The 15052-nt window shown below is 34.4% G+C and overlaps 1 protein-coding gene across 1 annotated transcript; it reads left to right on the top strand.

Annotated features, from left to right (window-relative positions):
* The first annotated feature begins 5344 nt into the window (after positions 1 to 5344).
* Positions 5345 to 9527, top strand: LOC116023018 (TMV resistance protein N-like). Its single transcript, XM_031263958.1, has 4 exons — positions 5345 to 5835; positions 6386 to 7493; positions 7579 to 7920; positions 8414 to 9527. The coding sequence occupies exons 1-4, from the start codon at positions 5351 to 5353 to the stop codon at positions 9287 to 9289; spliced, it is 2811 nt and encodes a 936-aa protein (XP_031119818.1). The 5' UTR covers positions 5345 to 5350; the 3' UTR covers positions 9290 to 9527.
* Positions 9528 to 15052: the final 5525 nt, after the last annotated feature.

The raw sequence follows: 15052 nt of genomic DNA, 5'->3' as shown, positions 1-15052 counted from the left end.
AACTTATATGTTTGTTCTTCTGAAGGGCCTCCGGGTTCAAATGGCTTGATCTTCAATTGGAGATTTTGGCCTCCGGGTTCAAATGGCTTGATCTTCAATTGGAGATTTTGATCAATATGATAGGCAGGCTTGATCTTCAATTGGAGATTTTGATCAATATGATAGGCATGCTTGATCTTCAATTGGAGATTTTGATCAATATGATAGGCATGTGATAGGCATGGAGGAGCTTTGGACTTTCAAGGTCATGGGGCTTTTATTTTCATGATCATGATCTCTAATTCTCTAAATAAGCTTCAAGCTATTTCTATGATTTTTCCTAGGATGAATACATAGAAATAAAAGGTCCTATTTATAGCTGTAAGATAAAGAGTTTTGATAAATTCAAACTCTTTTGATATTATCTAATTAACAAATTAGATAATATCAATATTATCCAAATACATTTAAATATACTAATATTAAAAAAATAACAATATTTAGCAAATTTTCAGTGTCAACAAATGCCCCCTCGAGACTTGCTTGTACGCCACTTGAGAGCATATACCACTCGAAAGTATGTAGTGCAAGTAAGTCTCGACACTACAGTTAAGATATAATAAGGACGTTTTGGCTCGTGACAAGGAGCATGATATGAGGCCGTTTTTACTCGTGCCAAGGAGATATAAGGCCGTTTTAACTCATGCCAAGGAGTATCATTTAGCTTCCTCCATTTCAAATTTCATATGGGGTTTGCCCCCATATCGATGTCTATGAAGAGATGAGAGGCAGAGCTGTCCCACTGGGCGTGCCAATTTGTAAACAAATAAATTTTGAATATATATATGGGATTCAAAATTCATGTTACAATATGTATCAATATAGGTGTGGGTACAATATCTCTAGATGATCCTCTGATTCTTCAATTGATGTCTTGACGCTCCATTGAAGACCCCCCGGATCTCTAGTGGCTTGATCTTCAAAGAAGAACTTATATGTTTGTTCTTCTGAAGGGCCTCCGGGTTCAAATGGCTTGATCTTCAATTGGAGATTTTGATCAATATGATAGGCATGGAGGAGCTTTGGACTTTCAAGGTCATGGGGCTTTTATTTTCATGATCATGATCTCTAATTCTCTAAATAAGCTTCAAGCTATTTCTATGATTTTTCCTAGGATGAATACATAGAAATAAAAGGTCCTATTTATAGCTGTAAGATAAAGAGTTTTGATAAATTCAAACTCTTTTGATATTATCTAATTAACAAATTAGATAATATCAATATTATCCAAATACATTTAAATATACTAATATTAAAAAAATAACAATATTTAGCAAATTTTCAGTGTCAACAAATGCCCCCTCGAGACTTGCTTGTACGCCACTTGAGAGCATATACCACTCGAAAGTATGTAGTGCAAGTAAGTCTCGACACTACAGTTAAGATATAATAAGGCCGTTTTGGCTCGTGCCAAGGAGCATGATATGAGGCCGTTTTTACTCGTGCCAAGGAGATATAAGGCCGTTTTAACTCATGCCAAGGAGTATCATTTAGCTTCCTCCATTTCAAATTTCATATGGGGTTTGCCCCCATATCGATGTCTATGAAGAGATGAGAGGCAGAGCTGTCCCACTGGGCGTGCCAATTTGTAAACAAATAAATTTTGAATATATATATGGGATTCAAAATTCATGTTACAATATGTATCAATATAGGTGTGGGTACAATATCTCTAGATGATCCTCTGATTCTTCAATTGATGTCTTGACGCTCCATTGAAGACCCCCCGGATCTCTAGTGGCTTGATCTTCAAAGAAGAACTTATATGTTTGTTCTTCTGAAGGGCCTCCGGGTTCAAATGACTTGATCTTCAATTGGAGATTTTGATCAATATGATAGGCATGGAGGAGCTTTGGACTTTCAAGGTCATGGGGCTTTTATTTTCATGATCATGATCTCTAATTCTCTAAATAAGCTTCAAGCTATTTCTATGATTTTTCCTAGGATGAATACATAGAAATAAAAGGTCCTATTTATAGCTGTAAGATAAAGAGTTTTGATAAATTCAAACTCTTTTGATATTATCTAATTAACAAATTAGATAATATCAATATTATCCAAATACATTTAAATATACTAATATTAAAAAAATAACAATATTTAGCAAATTTTCAGTGTCAACAGCCATAATAATACTATAACTAAATATGAATATTTTAATAAGAAAAGACTAAAAATAAATTGAACTCACTAAAAATTAACTACTTTCTAAAAATTCCAACTACCCATGTTTATTTTTCCTTCAGTGCGTTATCATCATGTGCATCTTTCTTAATATTGGAGCGGAATTAACTTTTTTTTAGTAGATGTATTAGCAAACACTCCCCTTATTCCTCGTACTTACCTCTTTAGGAGTATAAATTAAAGTAGAATATTATGTCGTTTCGTCACTATTGAGATTCAAACATTTGTCAGTTTATGATGATTTTATTGCCATTGTTAACCACTGTCAATAGACGTGATTCATTCTTAGTTAACAACTCTATTGGTAAATGCTTCTATGTTGATTATAGTCTCTATTGTTGCCTCATATCTAGGCCAAGGTGATCATTTAGTTAATTTGGTAAATAACCCAACCAACTTAATCAAATTTACAAAATGCCTGTTAACCAAATCAAACTTACTATTTCTGAATTAATTAATTAACCAAAATATTTTGATAAATTTTAAAAGTCCTTCAAATTTATAAAGAAAATTTTTCAATTCATAGTTTAATTAACACCATAAAATAGTCATTACATCAATTATAATTTATAAATGATAACATTTGATTAACCGATTCTTTTGAATTGAATTAACTAATAACCAAAGTTTTTAAAATTTATTAACTGTTAAGTGAATCAAAAGATTTTAATTAAGAAATGGATAATCAAAATTTTTCAATTAGATCGATTAATCGGTTCATATCTCATTCAAACACCCCTACTTATCATTAAAATCAAACATAACAACTCATTAAATAATTACCCAATTATTTTTAGAATTCAACAGCTGACAAATGATGAACACTGGAGAAGCTCCTTTATTTTATATATAGGCCATTAAATGGCATGTGAGGCTGCACTTATTTATGATTGTTTCCAATTCATATTTATTAGTATTGACCATTGACTTCTCATTAATTAGTTTAAACTAGTTTGAATTTAGTATCTCTCACTACCGAACAAAATGAAGGCATACAATTCGACGCGTTGATATTTAATTATTGCTAACTTATTAACTTTTATAATTTTTATTTATTTATTTATTTATTATTACTATTATTATTATTGTTAAGGGTGAAATAAAAAAGAAAGAAAAATATTACTCCGTATTATAATTGTTACAGAAACAAAAAGAAAAAGGGACAAGGTAGATGAACAACAATAGGGAATGACAAAAGTAAAATTGCCATTAAATAATTAAGGCCAATCAGCTAACCAAAACTCTATTCTTCTTAACTTTTCAGATTTTGACTTATTGTCCGCAATAAGTTAGTACAATAAGTCGTTTTACCAAGCACTTAAAGTAGCCTATCGACTTACTAACTATGTTACCAAATAGGATGCACACACACAATATATATATATATATATATATATATATATATTCTAGTTCCAATTCGATCGTGCCTTAAAGTGAGGTCAGTGTAGAAGTACCACTTGTTTGCAAGCACCAATAGTTATGCAAACAAGCTAAGCACCAATAGTGTTAGAAAACGCACAACAAAAAAAAATGTAACAATGCACCAAAAAACGCACCACACACACAAAAAAAAATGCACCATACTTCATCGCACCTAATGGTGCATTTCCGAACACTGTGTGATGCTTTTATGCGTATCTAATAGTGCGTTTTGTGGTGATGTGTACCTAATGGTGCTTTTTTTTTTGTGCATTGATGCATTTCTTTGTTGTGCGTTTCCTAACACTATTAGTGTTTTCTTGCCTCCGCATCTTAAGACATAGCCGCATTTGAACTGGCATATATATATATATATATATATATATATGAAATATTTTATCTAAGTGTATGTAAGAAATGCTATATTTCCCTTATGATTTCACTTCCTTACATTACAATAATTAATTACGTCATTTTATATTTTATTTATTTTTTAAAACTGGATAGAGTCGACTAACTCACCGTAGTCAAATAAGGGTGTGTTTGGAAACCCGGAAAATGATTTCTGGAAATCATTTTTCGGGTTTTTGGTGTTTGGGAAGAAGGGGGAAAATAGAGTCAATGGAAATGAACTTCTTGGTCAATGGAAAATAAGCCCAATTTTATGGAAAATGACTTCCCCTTTTTTTTGGGGAAGTCATTTTCCAAAGTTTGCTTCTTCCTTCTCCTTTGCTTCTTCCATCTCCTTAGGCCTCTTAAATGCTTTAACTTCTTCATCTTCATCCCATCTTCTTGACATCTTCAACTTTTTCTTTTTGTTTTTAAGTAATAATTTATTTTTTTATTATGAGATAGATATTATGAGTTTTATTTTTTTTATTTGACATCTGAAACCAGTCGGCCAATTTTATTTTTTATTATTTTTATTATTTTTTTTATGAGATAGATATTATTTTGTTGTGATTTTTTGTGATTATTTTATTTTTTGGATTGTATATTTGTTATAAATGTTGTTACATTTAAACAAATTAATTAAAATATTCAATTATATAATTCTGTTCATTTTCCTACCCATTTTCTGGAAAATGAGCCAAACACACCAACACAGTTTTCTGTTTTGCAGCCAAACACAAGAAAGGAAAATATTTTCTGAAAAATGACTCATTTTCCAGAAATCATTTTCCAGAAACCATTTTCCTACTTTCCAAACACACCCTAAATGAAAAGAATTTTATTAGTACAGACAAGGAGATCAGCGAACAATACGAGGAAAAATTAGGGGTGAAAACACAATTGTTTATATAATGAATTAATTAATAATGAATGCCATAAAATTCTTATTTGCTGACAAGAATAATCAAACCCAAACTAATCTTTTTGACAAAAAAACCCAAACTAATCTTAATAACCAGTTCTAGGCTTCTAGATAGGCCTTTTATTTTCTTCAGAACTTGTTTATAAAACTGAAAATCTTTGATTTTTAACTCTTCAATAAAAATATAAAAGCCGACAATCTATAAGTAGTTAGTAAGCATACCTAATACCTAATATAATTATAAGATTTCTCAATTATGTACCTTCCATAAGAGTCAAACTTGATCTCCCTTTTAGATGTAGCACTAGCATTTGAACCTACCTAGACCTTAGTTCCCTTTGTCGACCTTCTGATTTAATGGCTGCAAACCAGGTTCCCCAAGAAACATCCTCAATGAATTACAAATGTTCCCATGATGTCTTCTTAAGCGGAAGTGATGACACTGGCAACATTTTCACAGATCATCTCTACACAGCCCTGGTTCAGGCAGGTTTCAGGGCTTTCAGAGGCCATGAGACAATATTACCAAACAAGTCTGAGTTGAAAAAGACAATAAAAGAGTCAAGAATGTCAGTAGTGGTGTTCTCAAAGTGGTATGCATATTCCAGTTGGTGCCTTGATCAACTGGTTATGATTCTTGAAGAAAAGAGGAGGTCCTCCGGGCATGCAGTCTTGCCGGTTTTCTATGACTTGGATCCGTCTGATGTCAGGAAGCAAAAGGGTGTTGTTGCAGCAGCAATGGAAACACACAAACGGAGATTCAGTTCAGATGGGGATCAGTGTGATAAGGAAGGAGAAGAAATGGTGAAAAGATGGAAAACAGCGTTAGGTGATGCTGCAGACTTGGGAGGAATGGTCCTGCAAAATCTAAGTGATGGGTAAGTATGCATATATAAAAGAAGGCAAATTCTCCAATCCTATGAGACCGTTTTACGGGTTTAAATCTGTGAAATGGGTTGAGTTGGAGAATTTGGATGTATATAGAGTTAGTAATATTATTTTTTTAAAAATTATATATTATAATTTTTCTATAAAAATTTTAAATTTACTCTATAAAGTATTATATATAATATTTAAAGTATTGATTATATCTGTAATTCTGTTAATTATATATGTAATGACGCTTTATTTTATGCAAATTGTCTATTATAGTTTTCCTATAAAGTACTGCAATGATATAAAATATTATATATAAAACTTAAAGTAGTGATGATATATGTAATTATGTGTCTATTAGAGTTTTGGTATAAACCATAAAGTACTAAATTTATTTATAAAGTATTATATATAAAGTAAAGTATTATATAAAAGAATACATGTTTTTTTATACGTTAGGTCAGATTTTCACTAAAGTAAAGTATTATATAAAAGTAAAGTAAACTTCTTACTTGCATCTTCAAATTTCTTTTGGTTGACTACTGTGTTTAGGCATGAAGCAAAGTTCATCCAAAAAATCCTCAAAGTGATTGCCAACACCCTCAGAAGGACAGCCTTGAGCGTCCCAAATCGCTTGATTGGAATGCATATGAGGGCGCACCATATCAACTGTTGGGTACAAGATGGATCAGTTGATATTGGTGTGCTTGTGATTTGTGGAATGGGGGGAATAGGGAAGTCCACCATTGCCAAATTTGTTTACAATCACAACTTCAGTAGCTTTCATAGTAGCAGTTTTCTAGCAAATATTAGAGAAGCCTCAAATCACCCCAATGGCTTAGTTTCCCTACAACAACAGCTCCTATATGACATTGTCAAAGGGAAGAAGGAAAACATATCATGTGTTGATGAAGGAATCATTAGAATCCGAGAAGCGTTAAGCTGGAAACGCGTTCTTCTTGTTCTTGATGATGTCGATTGCCCTGACCAACTCGATGCCGTTTTTGGAATGAGGAGTTGGCTTTACCCTGGAAGCAAAATCATTGTGACCACTAGACAAAAAAATTTGTTCAAGCCCCACGAGCCTCATTCGGTGTACAATGTTGAAATCTTGGACGAAAACGAATCCATTGAGCTCTTGAGTTGGCATAGTTTTGGCCAAGACCATCCCCCTGATGAAGCTTATGGGGAATGCTCAAGAAGAATTGCAAATCATTGTGGAGGGCTTCCATTAGCACTTAAGGTTCTTGGCTCTTCTCTAGCAGGCAAAGGCCTAGACTTCTGGGAAAGTATGTTGAGGAAATTGAAAGATATACCCAATAGCCAAATCATTGAGAAACTGAAGATTGGCTATGAGTCTCTGGAAGATGATCATGACCAGAATTTATTCCTTCATGTTGCCTGTTTCTTCGTCGGAAGGGAAAAAAGATTCGCGGTCACTGTGTTGGATTCATGTGATTTCTACACAATTGTGGGCATAGAGAATCTCATTGACAGAAATCTCTTGACTGTAAATCCACAAAATAACACTCTGGAGATGCACCAGTTGATTCAGAATATGGGAAGAGAAGTCGTTCGCCAAGAATCGCCTTTTGATCCTGGAAAGCGTAGCAGGTTATGGCGCAGCATTGATTCATTTCGCGTGCTAATACAAAAAACAGTGAGGATATGATCTTCATCTCTGATCTTAAACTGTGAGACTTGTTTATTATTAGTTTATCATTTTTCTCTCTCTTTTTCTGCAGGGTAGTATAAGAGTTAGAGGCCTCAAGCTTAACATGGATGAAAAGAATGAATGGGGTAGATTTTTGAAACAAAGTATGGTTAACCTGTACTGTACAGACAAAGATTTGGATGAACTAGACTACTTTGGAGTTGATGGATTTGCAGAAATGCAGAATTTGGAACTGCTCCAGCTCAGTTCTGTTAGTGTTTGTGGAAGTTATGAAGATTTTCCAAAGAACTTGAGATGGCTAAGCTGGCATAACTTCGAGTTAGAAACTCTGCCGGGCGAAATGAATTTGGGAGGTGTTGCTGTCATTGATCTATCTCACAGCAAGTTAAAACAAGTTTGGAAAGGAGCCAAGGTATATAAGTTGATTATATGTTTGATGAAGTACTAATAATACTATGTTGGCTAAAAGCCTAATGTCACGAGCCTAGAGTCTGGTGTAGCGCTCAACGCTCTGTGGCGTCCCTAGGCCCCTCATACCCTGCAGACCAGCCTTATCTCTCATGCGTGTCAAATTGGTTTTGTCTTGCCATGGACTCATCAGAGGAACGATAATAACTCCTAACCAGTTTTGTCTTGACCCCCTTTATAGTTCAGCTCAAGACTAGCGAACTTAACTTGGCCACACATTAGCATCTAAGGCAGAATTCTCGTTGAAGCTATTGTCGCCCCCTATTCATTTTATAATAAGCTATCCAGTTGGCCTGTTCATTCATTGAGTCTAACACGGTCACGCAAACAGTGCATGACACTAAACTGATACTTGGACTGCACATTTATGTTTTTATATTATATGATCAACGAATCAACCATCAAATTCACATTATGATTTCTCTTGACCTCTGCAGTTTCTGAGATTTCTCAAGATTCTGAACCTCAGCCATTCCAAGGAGCTAATCGCGACGCCTAACTTCACCGGCCTTCCCAATCTCGAACACCTGATCCTGAACCACTGTTCCAAGCTAGCATCCATTCATGATTCCATAGGAAAACTAGAAATGCTTATTCTCTTAGATCTCCAGAACTGTACCAGGCTCAGGAGGCTTCCTGATAGTGTTTCTGCATTGAAGTCTCTCGAAACACTAGACATTGCAGGCTGCTCGAGCCTCAACACTTTACCCGCGGGCTTAAAGGCAATGGAATCACTAAAACTGCTTCGGGCAGATGGAATCTCGATGGACAAAGTAGCAGAACCTCGGAGCACAAACATTATTATTCTGTCCTGGCTCTGGAAAACCAAGAAATGTCCTAGGATGTACCTAGGATCTCTCCCGCGTTCTTTGGTAACCTTAAGCCTATTCAACTGCAGTTTATCAGATGCTGCATTTCCTCGGGAGTTTGGCGATCTTTCGTCATTGGAGAATCTGAATCTGGGCAAGAACATGATTTCTGTCCTGCCACAAGGCATCAGGCGTCTCAGCAGGCTTAGGATGCTTGAAGTGGAGTTCTGCAGAAGGCTTACATCATTAGTGGCACTACCTAACATACAAAAATTGAGGATAAGTTACTGCGAATTTCTGCAGGATATAACGTTCCAGGAAGAATCGTATAACGGGTGCAGGATCGAGAGAGGATCCTGCCATGATCAAATCAAAGATGAATCTGAAGAAGTGAGGCTTGAGCTTTTGGAAAATGTTGATACTGAAGTGTTTTATGGACGGAGCTTGTCAGACCGTTCTTCTGAGAATGTCATTGTCAAAATGAGCAGCATTTGCAGGTTTTGATACTTCAAACAAGATATGGATGCATTATATGGAAGCGTAATACTTATGATAAAAAATGTAATACTAATCATGGATAAACTAATTGTTACTTCTCTTTCATCTCTCTTCAAACTATATTTCTGGATTATTATTACCACCACTATCACCACCACTGCTTAAGGGTTCATTCGAGAGAATGGCTAGTAGAAAGAAATACAAGGCTAAGGGTCATGGCCTTAATAACCTTGACAACCAATAAATGTTGACACTTAGGAGGTATAAGTGAACATCTGGAAATATAAGGATGGAGTTGATATTGGCAAAGAAGCTCAAAATCTCAAATATTGTAAAACTTATATTGTAATTTTTGCCTTGGAATTACTTTGTTAAAGTTTTTTGGATTTATACAATTTATTTTAATGCTATTTCATTGATTGAAGACTAAAATATAAGTTTTCAGGGTGCACAATACTTAAGAGAACTCATATCAAGGTTTTGCTGCCTTGTAGTTTTGGACATCATAAAAAATGAGAAATTATTATGAATGTTGTTAATTAGATTTTGATGATGTTAAATTTTTATTTTAAATTAAGAAATTTAGAGCCCCCAAATCTTCAATGTAATTATTATTTTTTATAGGACTCTTGTAAAAGCCAAAATAGACCAAGTGTATTCATTCATTTTCTAGCAATAAATATTGACCAGAAGATCCCCTAAGTCGGTGGATATTTTTGCAATAGTTCTTTTCTTCAGCAAAGAACATCCGACAGATCTTATAGTGAATGACTCCAACTTATCTTGATAGATTATCTCACAGATCCTTCGATCAGCAGACATGATCAACATATTGTAGTAACTTGCCAAGCATCATATATATCAAGGCTAAACTATTATGCCAGCCAATGGCAAGCCTTGAAAATATTTTTTTTGAAGATAATGGCAAGCCTTGAAATTAATGTGTTGATGTATGTCTTATCAATTCTATGGAATGGAATCAACAAAACTGTTTCAGTCTAGGTATGATAGAACCACTCAGGATAGTAGATTTGAGGTCTACTAGTAAATGTACTACCAAGTATCGACAATGTCAATACGATGAATAATGATCTCCCTTTGTGAAAAAAGATCGATTGGACATACTTATCAAGAGTTTCTAACTTCAGATATGTTTAAAAAATGCAGAGCTATTTTTAGTGACAAATGATCTCTTTCACGTAAAAGGTATAAGAGGAAGTCCAAAGGTAAAAAACATGGAGTGAAAAAAGACGAGATAGCAGCTTTTTAGACACCTACCATCAAAAAAGGCACCAATGCGCAATTAAAAAGTCGTTTGAATTTTAGCTCCTTAGCAGAGTCGTTGTTGACTAAGTAAAGGTCATTCAAAGCAATCTAAACTTCAAAACTAATCATCAATTCAAGATTCTATTAAGTAATGTTTCAAAAACACAACGTAACTTTCCTTTCGTTATCAAATGTAGTTGTGTATAGTATATCTTTTCTCAAGACAACTTTGTGGATAATCTTTCGAGTTAAAGATCAAATAGTGACGAATGTGTAGCTTGGTGAAGAAAATCATTTAAGAGACTATCAAAGGAGAACAACTAGTAAGCTAGTTGGCTTGGTTTGAAACTAGTGTGAAAGGATAAATTTTCACTTGTTTAAGTATAAATACTAATGAAAACCTCTTTGTGTCAAGGAGAAGAGTAGAGTAGGGAGTTCCTTTTTTTTTTTTGGTAGAAGAGTAGAGAGTTCCTGAATTGCTATAAAAACGTTGTCTCAATCTCTCAATCTGTTTATTCTTTATTTTATTGGTCATTCAAATTAAACTCATACACACACGTACCACTTCTTATTTTGCAAAACGTTCAAAATAAGCTATAAAAAAACAAATTTGGCAAGTTTCTGCTACTAACTCTGAGATCATTTAATTATTCAAAATGTTTTAAAAGTCTACTAACTCTGCTACTAACCCCTCCCCATCTCCTCAAGGCTTTTACTTGTTTGGGACCAACATAAACCATAATTTTATAGTGGTTTGGAACTCCCTATTCTCCTTGATACAAAGATGTTTTTACTTATGTTGATACGGATAAAAGTGAAAAGTATGTTGATACAAATACAAGTGAAAAGTAGCATTTCAGACTAGTTACGTTGCAAAACAAGATAATAAGGTTACTTGTTGTTCTCATCTGACAGTCCCTATAATAAATTTTTTCACCAAGTTGCACGTTCTTCACTGTATAATATTCAATTCTAAGGATCATTTGTTAAGTCGCTTGGAGAGAAGATCACCAACTTCATAGTCATAGAGAATGAGTTTTGTCGTTTAACAAAATATTGGATAAAATCTAGATTATAATAATTTCAAACTCAGATTGCTTAAAATACTTAATGGCTTTCATACTCCTTATGCCTCAACTTTGCTAACTCGTCAACCACAACTCTCTCTAAGCTTCATGAGGGGCATTACATATAGAGATTATAAGCCAAAAATTCAAATGGTGTTGAATCTATTCATTGGTGTCCTCTTAGATGGTAGGTGCCTAAAAGTTATCATCTTCTATTTTTACCCTGCACACCTTTAGACTTGTCAAAACGGGCCCAACCGGATAGGTTGGGCTCATCAACCAGGATTTTTGACGGGTTGGGTTGGAGAATTTCCAACTCGGCCCGTTTAACCCATGGTGGGTGGTCCGTGGGGGCAAACTCACCGGACATGTCCAAATCCAATAATTCGGTTCAAAATCCTTCTTATATAAATGAACACGAACATCATCTACAGACAAATGTAGTCTATTTTTACACTTACTACATGGGCACTTAATCTTCAATGAAGCCACATATACAGGAAGTGTGCTTGCATAATTTACATCTACTATATATACACACATATAATTACGGTGAGGTTTGGGGGGGGGGGGCGCAAATTATATCGTGGACCGCACATCAAAACGACGTCGTTTTGATTAATGAAAACAGACAGATGAAACCACCTCCGTTCCGCGCCATTCACTTTCAGTTCATATACAATGCAGTTACATTTCAACACAACTGCGTGCTGTTTCATTCGATAATATAAAAACACAAACGTGAAACTGTTATTTAGTATCAGTTCATATACACTGCAGTTACATTTCAACACAACTACAATTGCATTTCGATATAACTACAGTTTCATTCGATAATATAAAAACAAATACAACAGGGGCTTGGATCGGCTCTAGACTAAATATAATATAAGGAAATTATTTTGGGACCAAAAGTATCTATTTATATTTATATTACAGGGACTAATTATTATTATACCATACATACAGAGCATTAATCTTACATGCATGGATTACAGCCATATTACATTACATCCATAGTTATTTATAATACACTTATTACCAAGCATGCATGCATGGGTACAGACCATATTTATATATAACATCACATAGAATACTTTTGGTTGCCCATAGATTTAAATCACTGGAGAAAGATCCTGTCGAATTGGAAGTCATATGGAGTATCAGCGATTCCCAATCGTTTATGGTCGTCGACGATGCCAATCCCGTCGAAGAAATAAGAGTTAGTTGAGTCACTAGCCTTGATACTAAACTTAGAGGGTCCATAGCCGGCCACTAGACAAGAGAAAGAAAAGGATGATTGTGGTCTTCATTTTGAGAGAGCTTAGGGCACAATACAATAGACAAGATTTTTGGGTTTGGTTTAGTTTGGTGCTTCAATTCGGAAGGGACACACACAAATTTATAGACTCGGCAGACCAATCAAATTCATGCATAATAGTATAATAATACCAATGCCAGCACGCACCTAAAACGTGTATGCTTATATCATTTAATTAAGGGGGCGCTCCTGCCCAATTTGGAATCATAAGAATTTGGGGTGACTAAGGGTGCGTTTGGTTCGCACATGGGAATCGGAATCGGAATGGGTATCAAATACTTGGTAATGGTAATGGGTTTTGGTGAAAGTATTTAGCATGTTTGGTAGTTGGGTGGAATGGGAATGATTATTAATAGTTGGGGAAGAAATGATGAAGGGAGATGAAACCCTTATTTAATAAGGGTATGGGTTTTGCCATTAATGGGGTATTCTAAACCCATAGTAGCATTCACAAAACCTATCAACCAAACACTAACAATCACTTTGATACCCATACCTTATGCCTAAACCCCCCAACCAAACACACCCTAATAGTTAAACTATGACAGAAATTAATATTATTTCATTAACACATTATCCTCTGCCGCCCATGTAGTTATTATTGGTCATCTACATCTGCATCTATCTACATCTACAATATTGATAAGAGCTAATAAAGTTAGGGCTCTATCGGAAAGTAAAAAAGGTTGGTGGTGATTATTTACTTAAATGAATGATTCATATTATTTTGATTTTAGTAATATTTTATAATTCTCCTTTTTTACCATCTATTATATTATTTTCTTCTCTTAAATAACCCCACACTCCGTTACTATAAACCGGTGGCACAGATGAAGTACTCTCCAGACTTGGTAATCATCTGGTCATTATTATGATTAATGAAGGAAGCTGGAGAAGACAACTTCAAGAACAAAGAGGAAAGGAAGAAAAGAAAATAGGAAAAGAAAAAAAAAAAGTCAACTCAGCCTCCACGCAAGCAAGTAACCGGAAGGGAGGTGAGAAAACCGGTTGTTAGGTGAAATTGCATACATTTAGCTTGTTAAATGACGTAATTGCACACTTTTTTAGTTCAGTGGTCTGATTGCACTTCTGTGTTACGTCCAGTGGTCAATTTGACCCTTATTCCATTTTAAAATATTTTCAATGTCTATTCACCTCCCCTAGAGATTTTTGCACCTTTGGTCCTAGATTATTATGACACTAACATTTTGAATCCATAACTTTCAAAACTTGCATATTTGGTCCATGAGTATCGATTACTTAGCAAAAATAGTTCTTCCGGCGAACTCTCAATCAAATTTTCATGAAATTTTTTTCTCCTTTTTTCATAGGGGTATAATGGTTTTTTCATTTACCTAAACTAATGACCTAAATTTATATCTACTATTTTCTTTATTTTTCTGATTCCCAAAAGCACAATACGAACACTACTAACATCACAAAAGCACCATTCGAACTCACATACACACATATAGACTACACATATAGACACAAATATTTTAAACATCGAAAACTTACTGCATTGCGAAAAATTCGAATTACTTCTCAAATTATGCGAACTCATTTTTCTCTTTTCACTTTGGAGAATTTAAATATTATGAGCCTTTCTCAAACTACTCTTGAGATAACTTCAACACCATGAAATCCCATACGAAGATTAATGCGTTTACTTGGGTGAATTAAAAATTCGTTGAAGGTTAGGGTTTATTGGCATGGATAGTAAAAATATAGGTAAAACAGGGAGAAGGAGGGTGAAAGTGTATGAGTAATCCGAGCTTAAGTTATTATTATTATTATTGTTGTTGTTGTTGTTGTTATTGTTGTTGTTGTTGTTGTTAGTTATGTCATTAGTTTAGGTAAATAGAAAGACTATTATACCCCTGTAAAAAAGGAGAAAAAAAATATAGTGAAAAATTGGCGAAGAATTTGCCGAAAGGACGGTTTTTGCTAAGAAATCGATACTCATGAACCAATTATGCAAATCTTGAAAGTTGTGAATTGACATTGTTAGTGTCATAATAGTCGTAGGACCAAAACTGCAAAAAACTCCCTCCCCTATCCACGTTTCTACTTGTTCAAGAACAAAAATTCTGCTCTATTTGTTGCTTTACCATT

The sequence above is a fragment of the Ipomoea triloba genome, chromosome 6 (genome assembly GCF_003576645.1).
Source record: "Ipomoea triloba cultivar NCNSP0323 chromosome 6, ASM357664v1".
Taxonomy (NCBI): Eukaryota; Viridiplantae; Streptophyta; class Magnoliopsida; order Solanales; family Convolvulaceae; genus Ipomoea; species Ipomoea triloba.
Note: the sequence above shows the minus strand (reverse complement) of the source record. Positions and strands in the feature narration are given on the sequence as shown.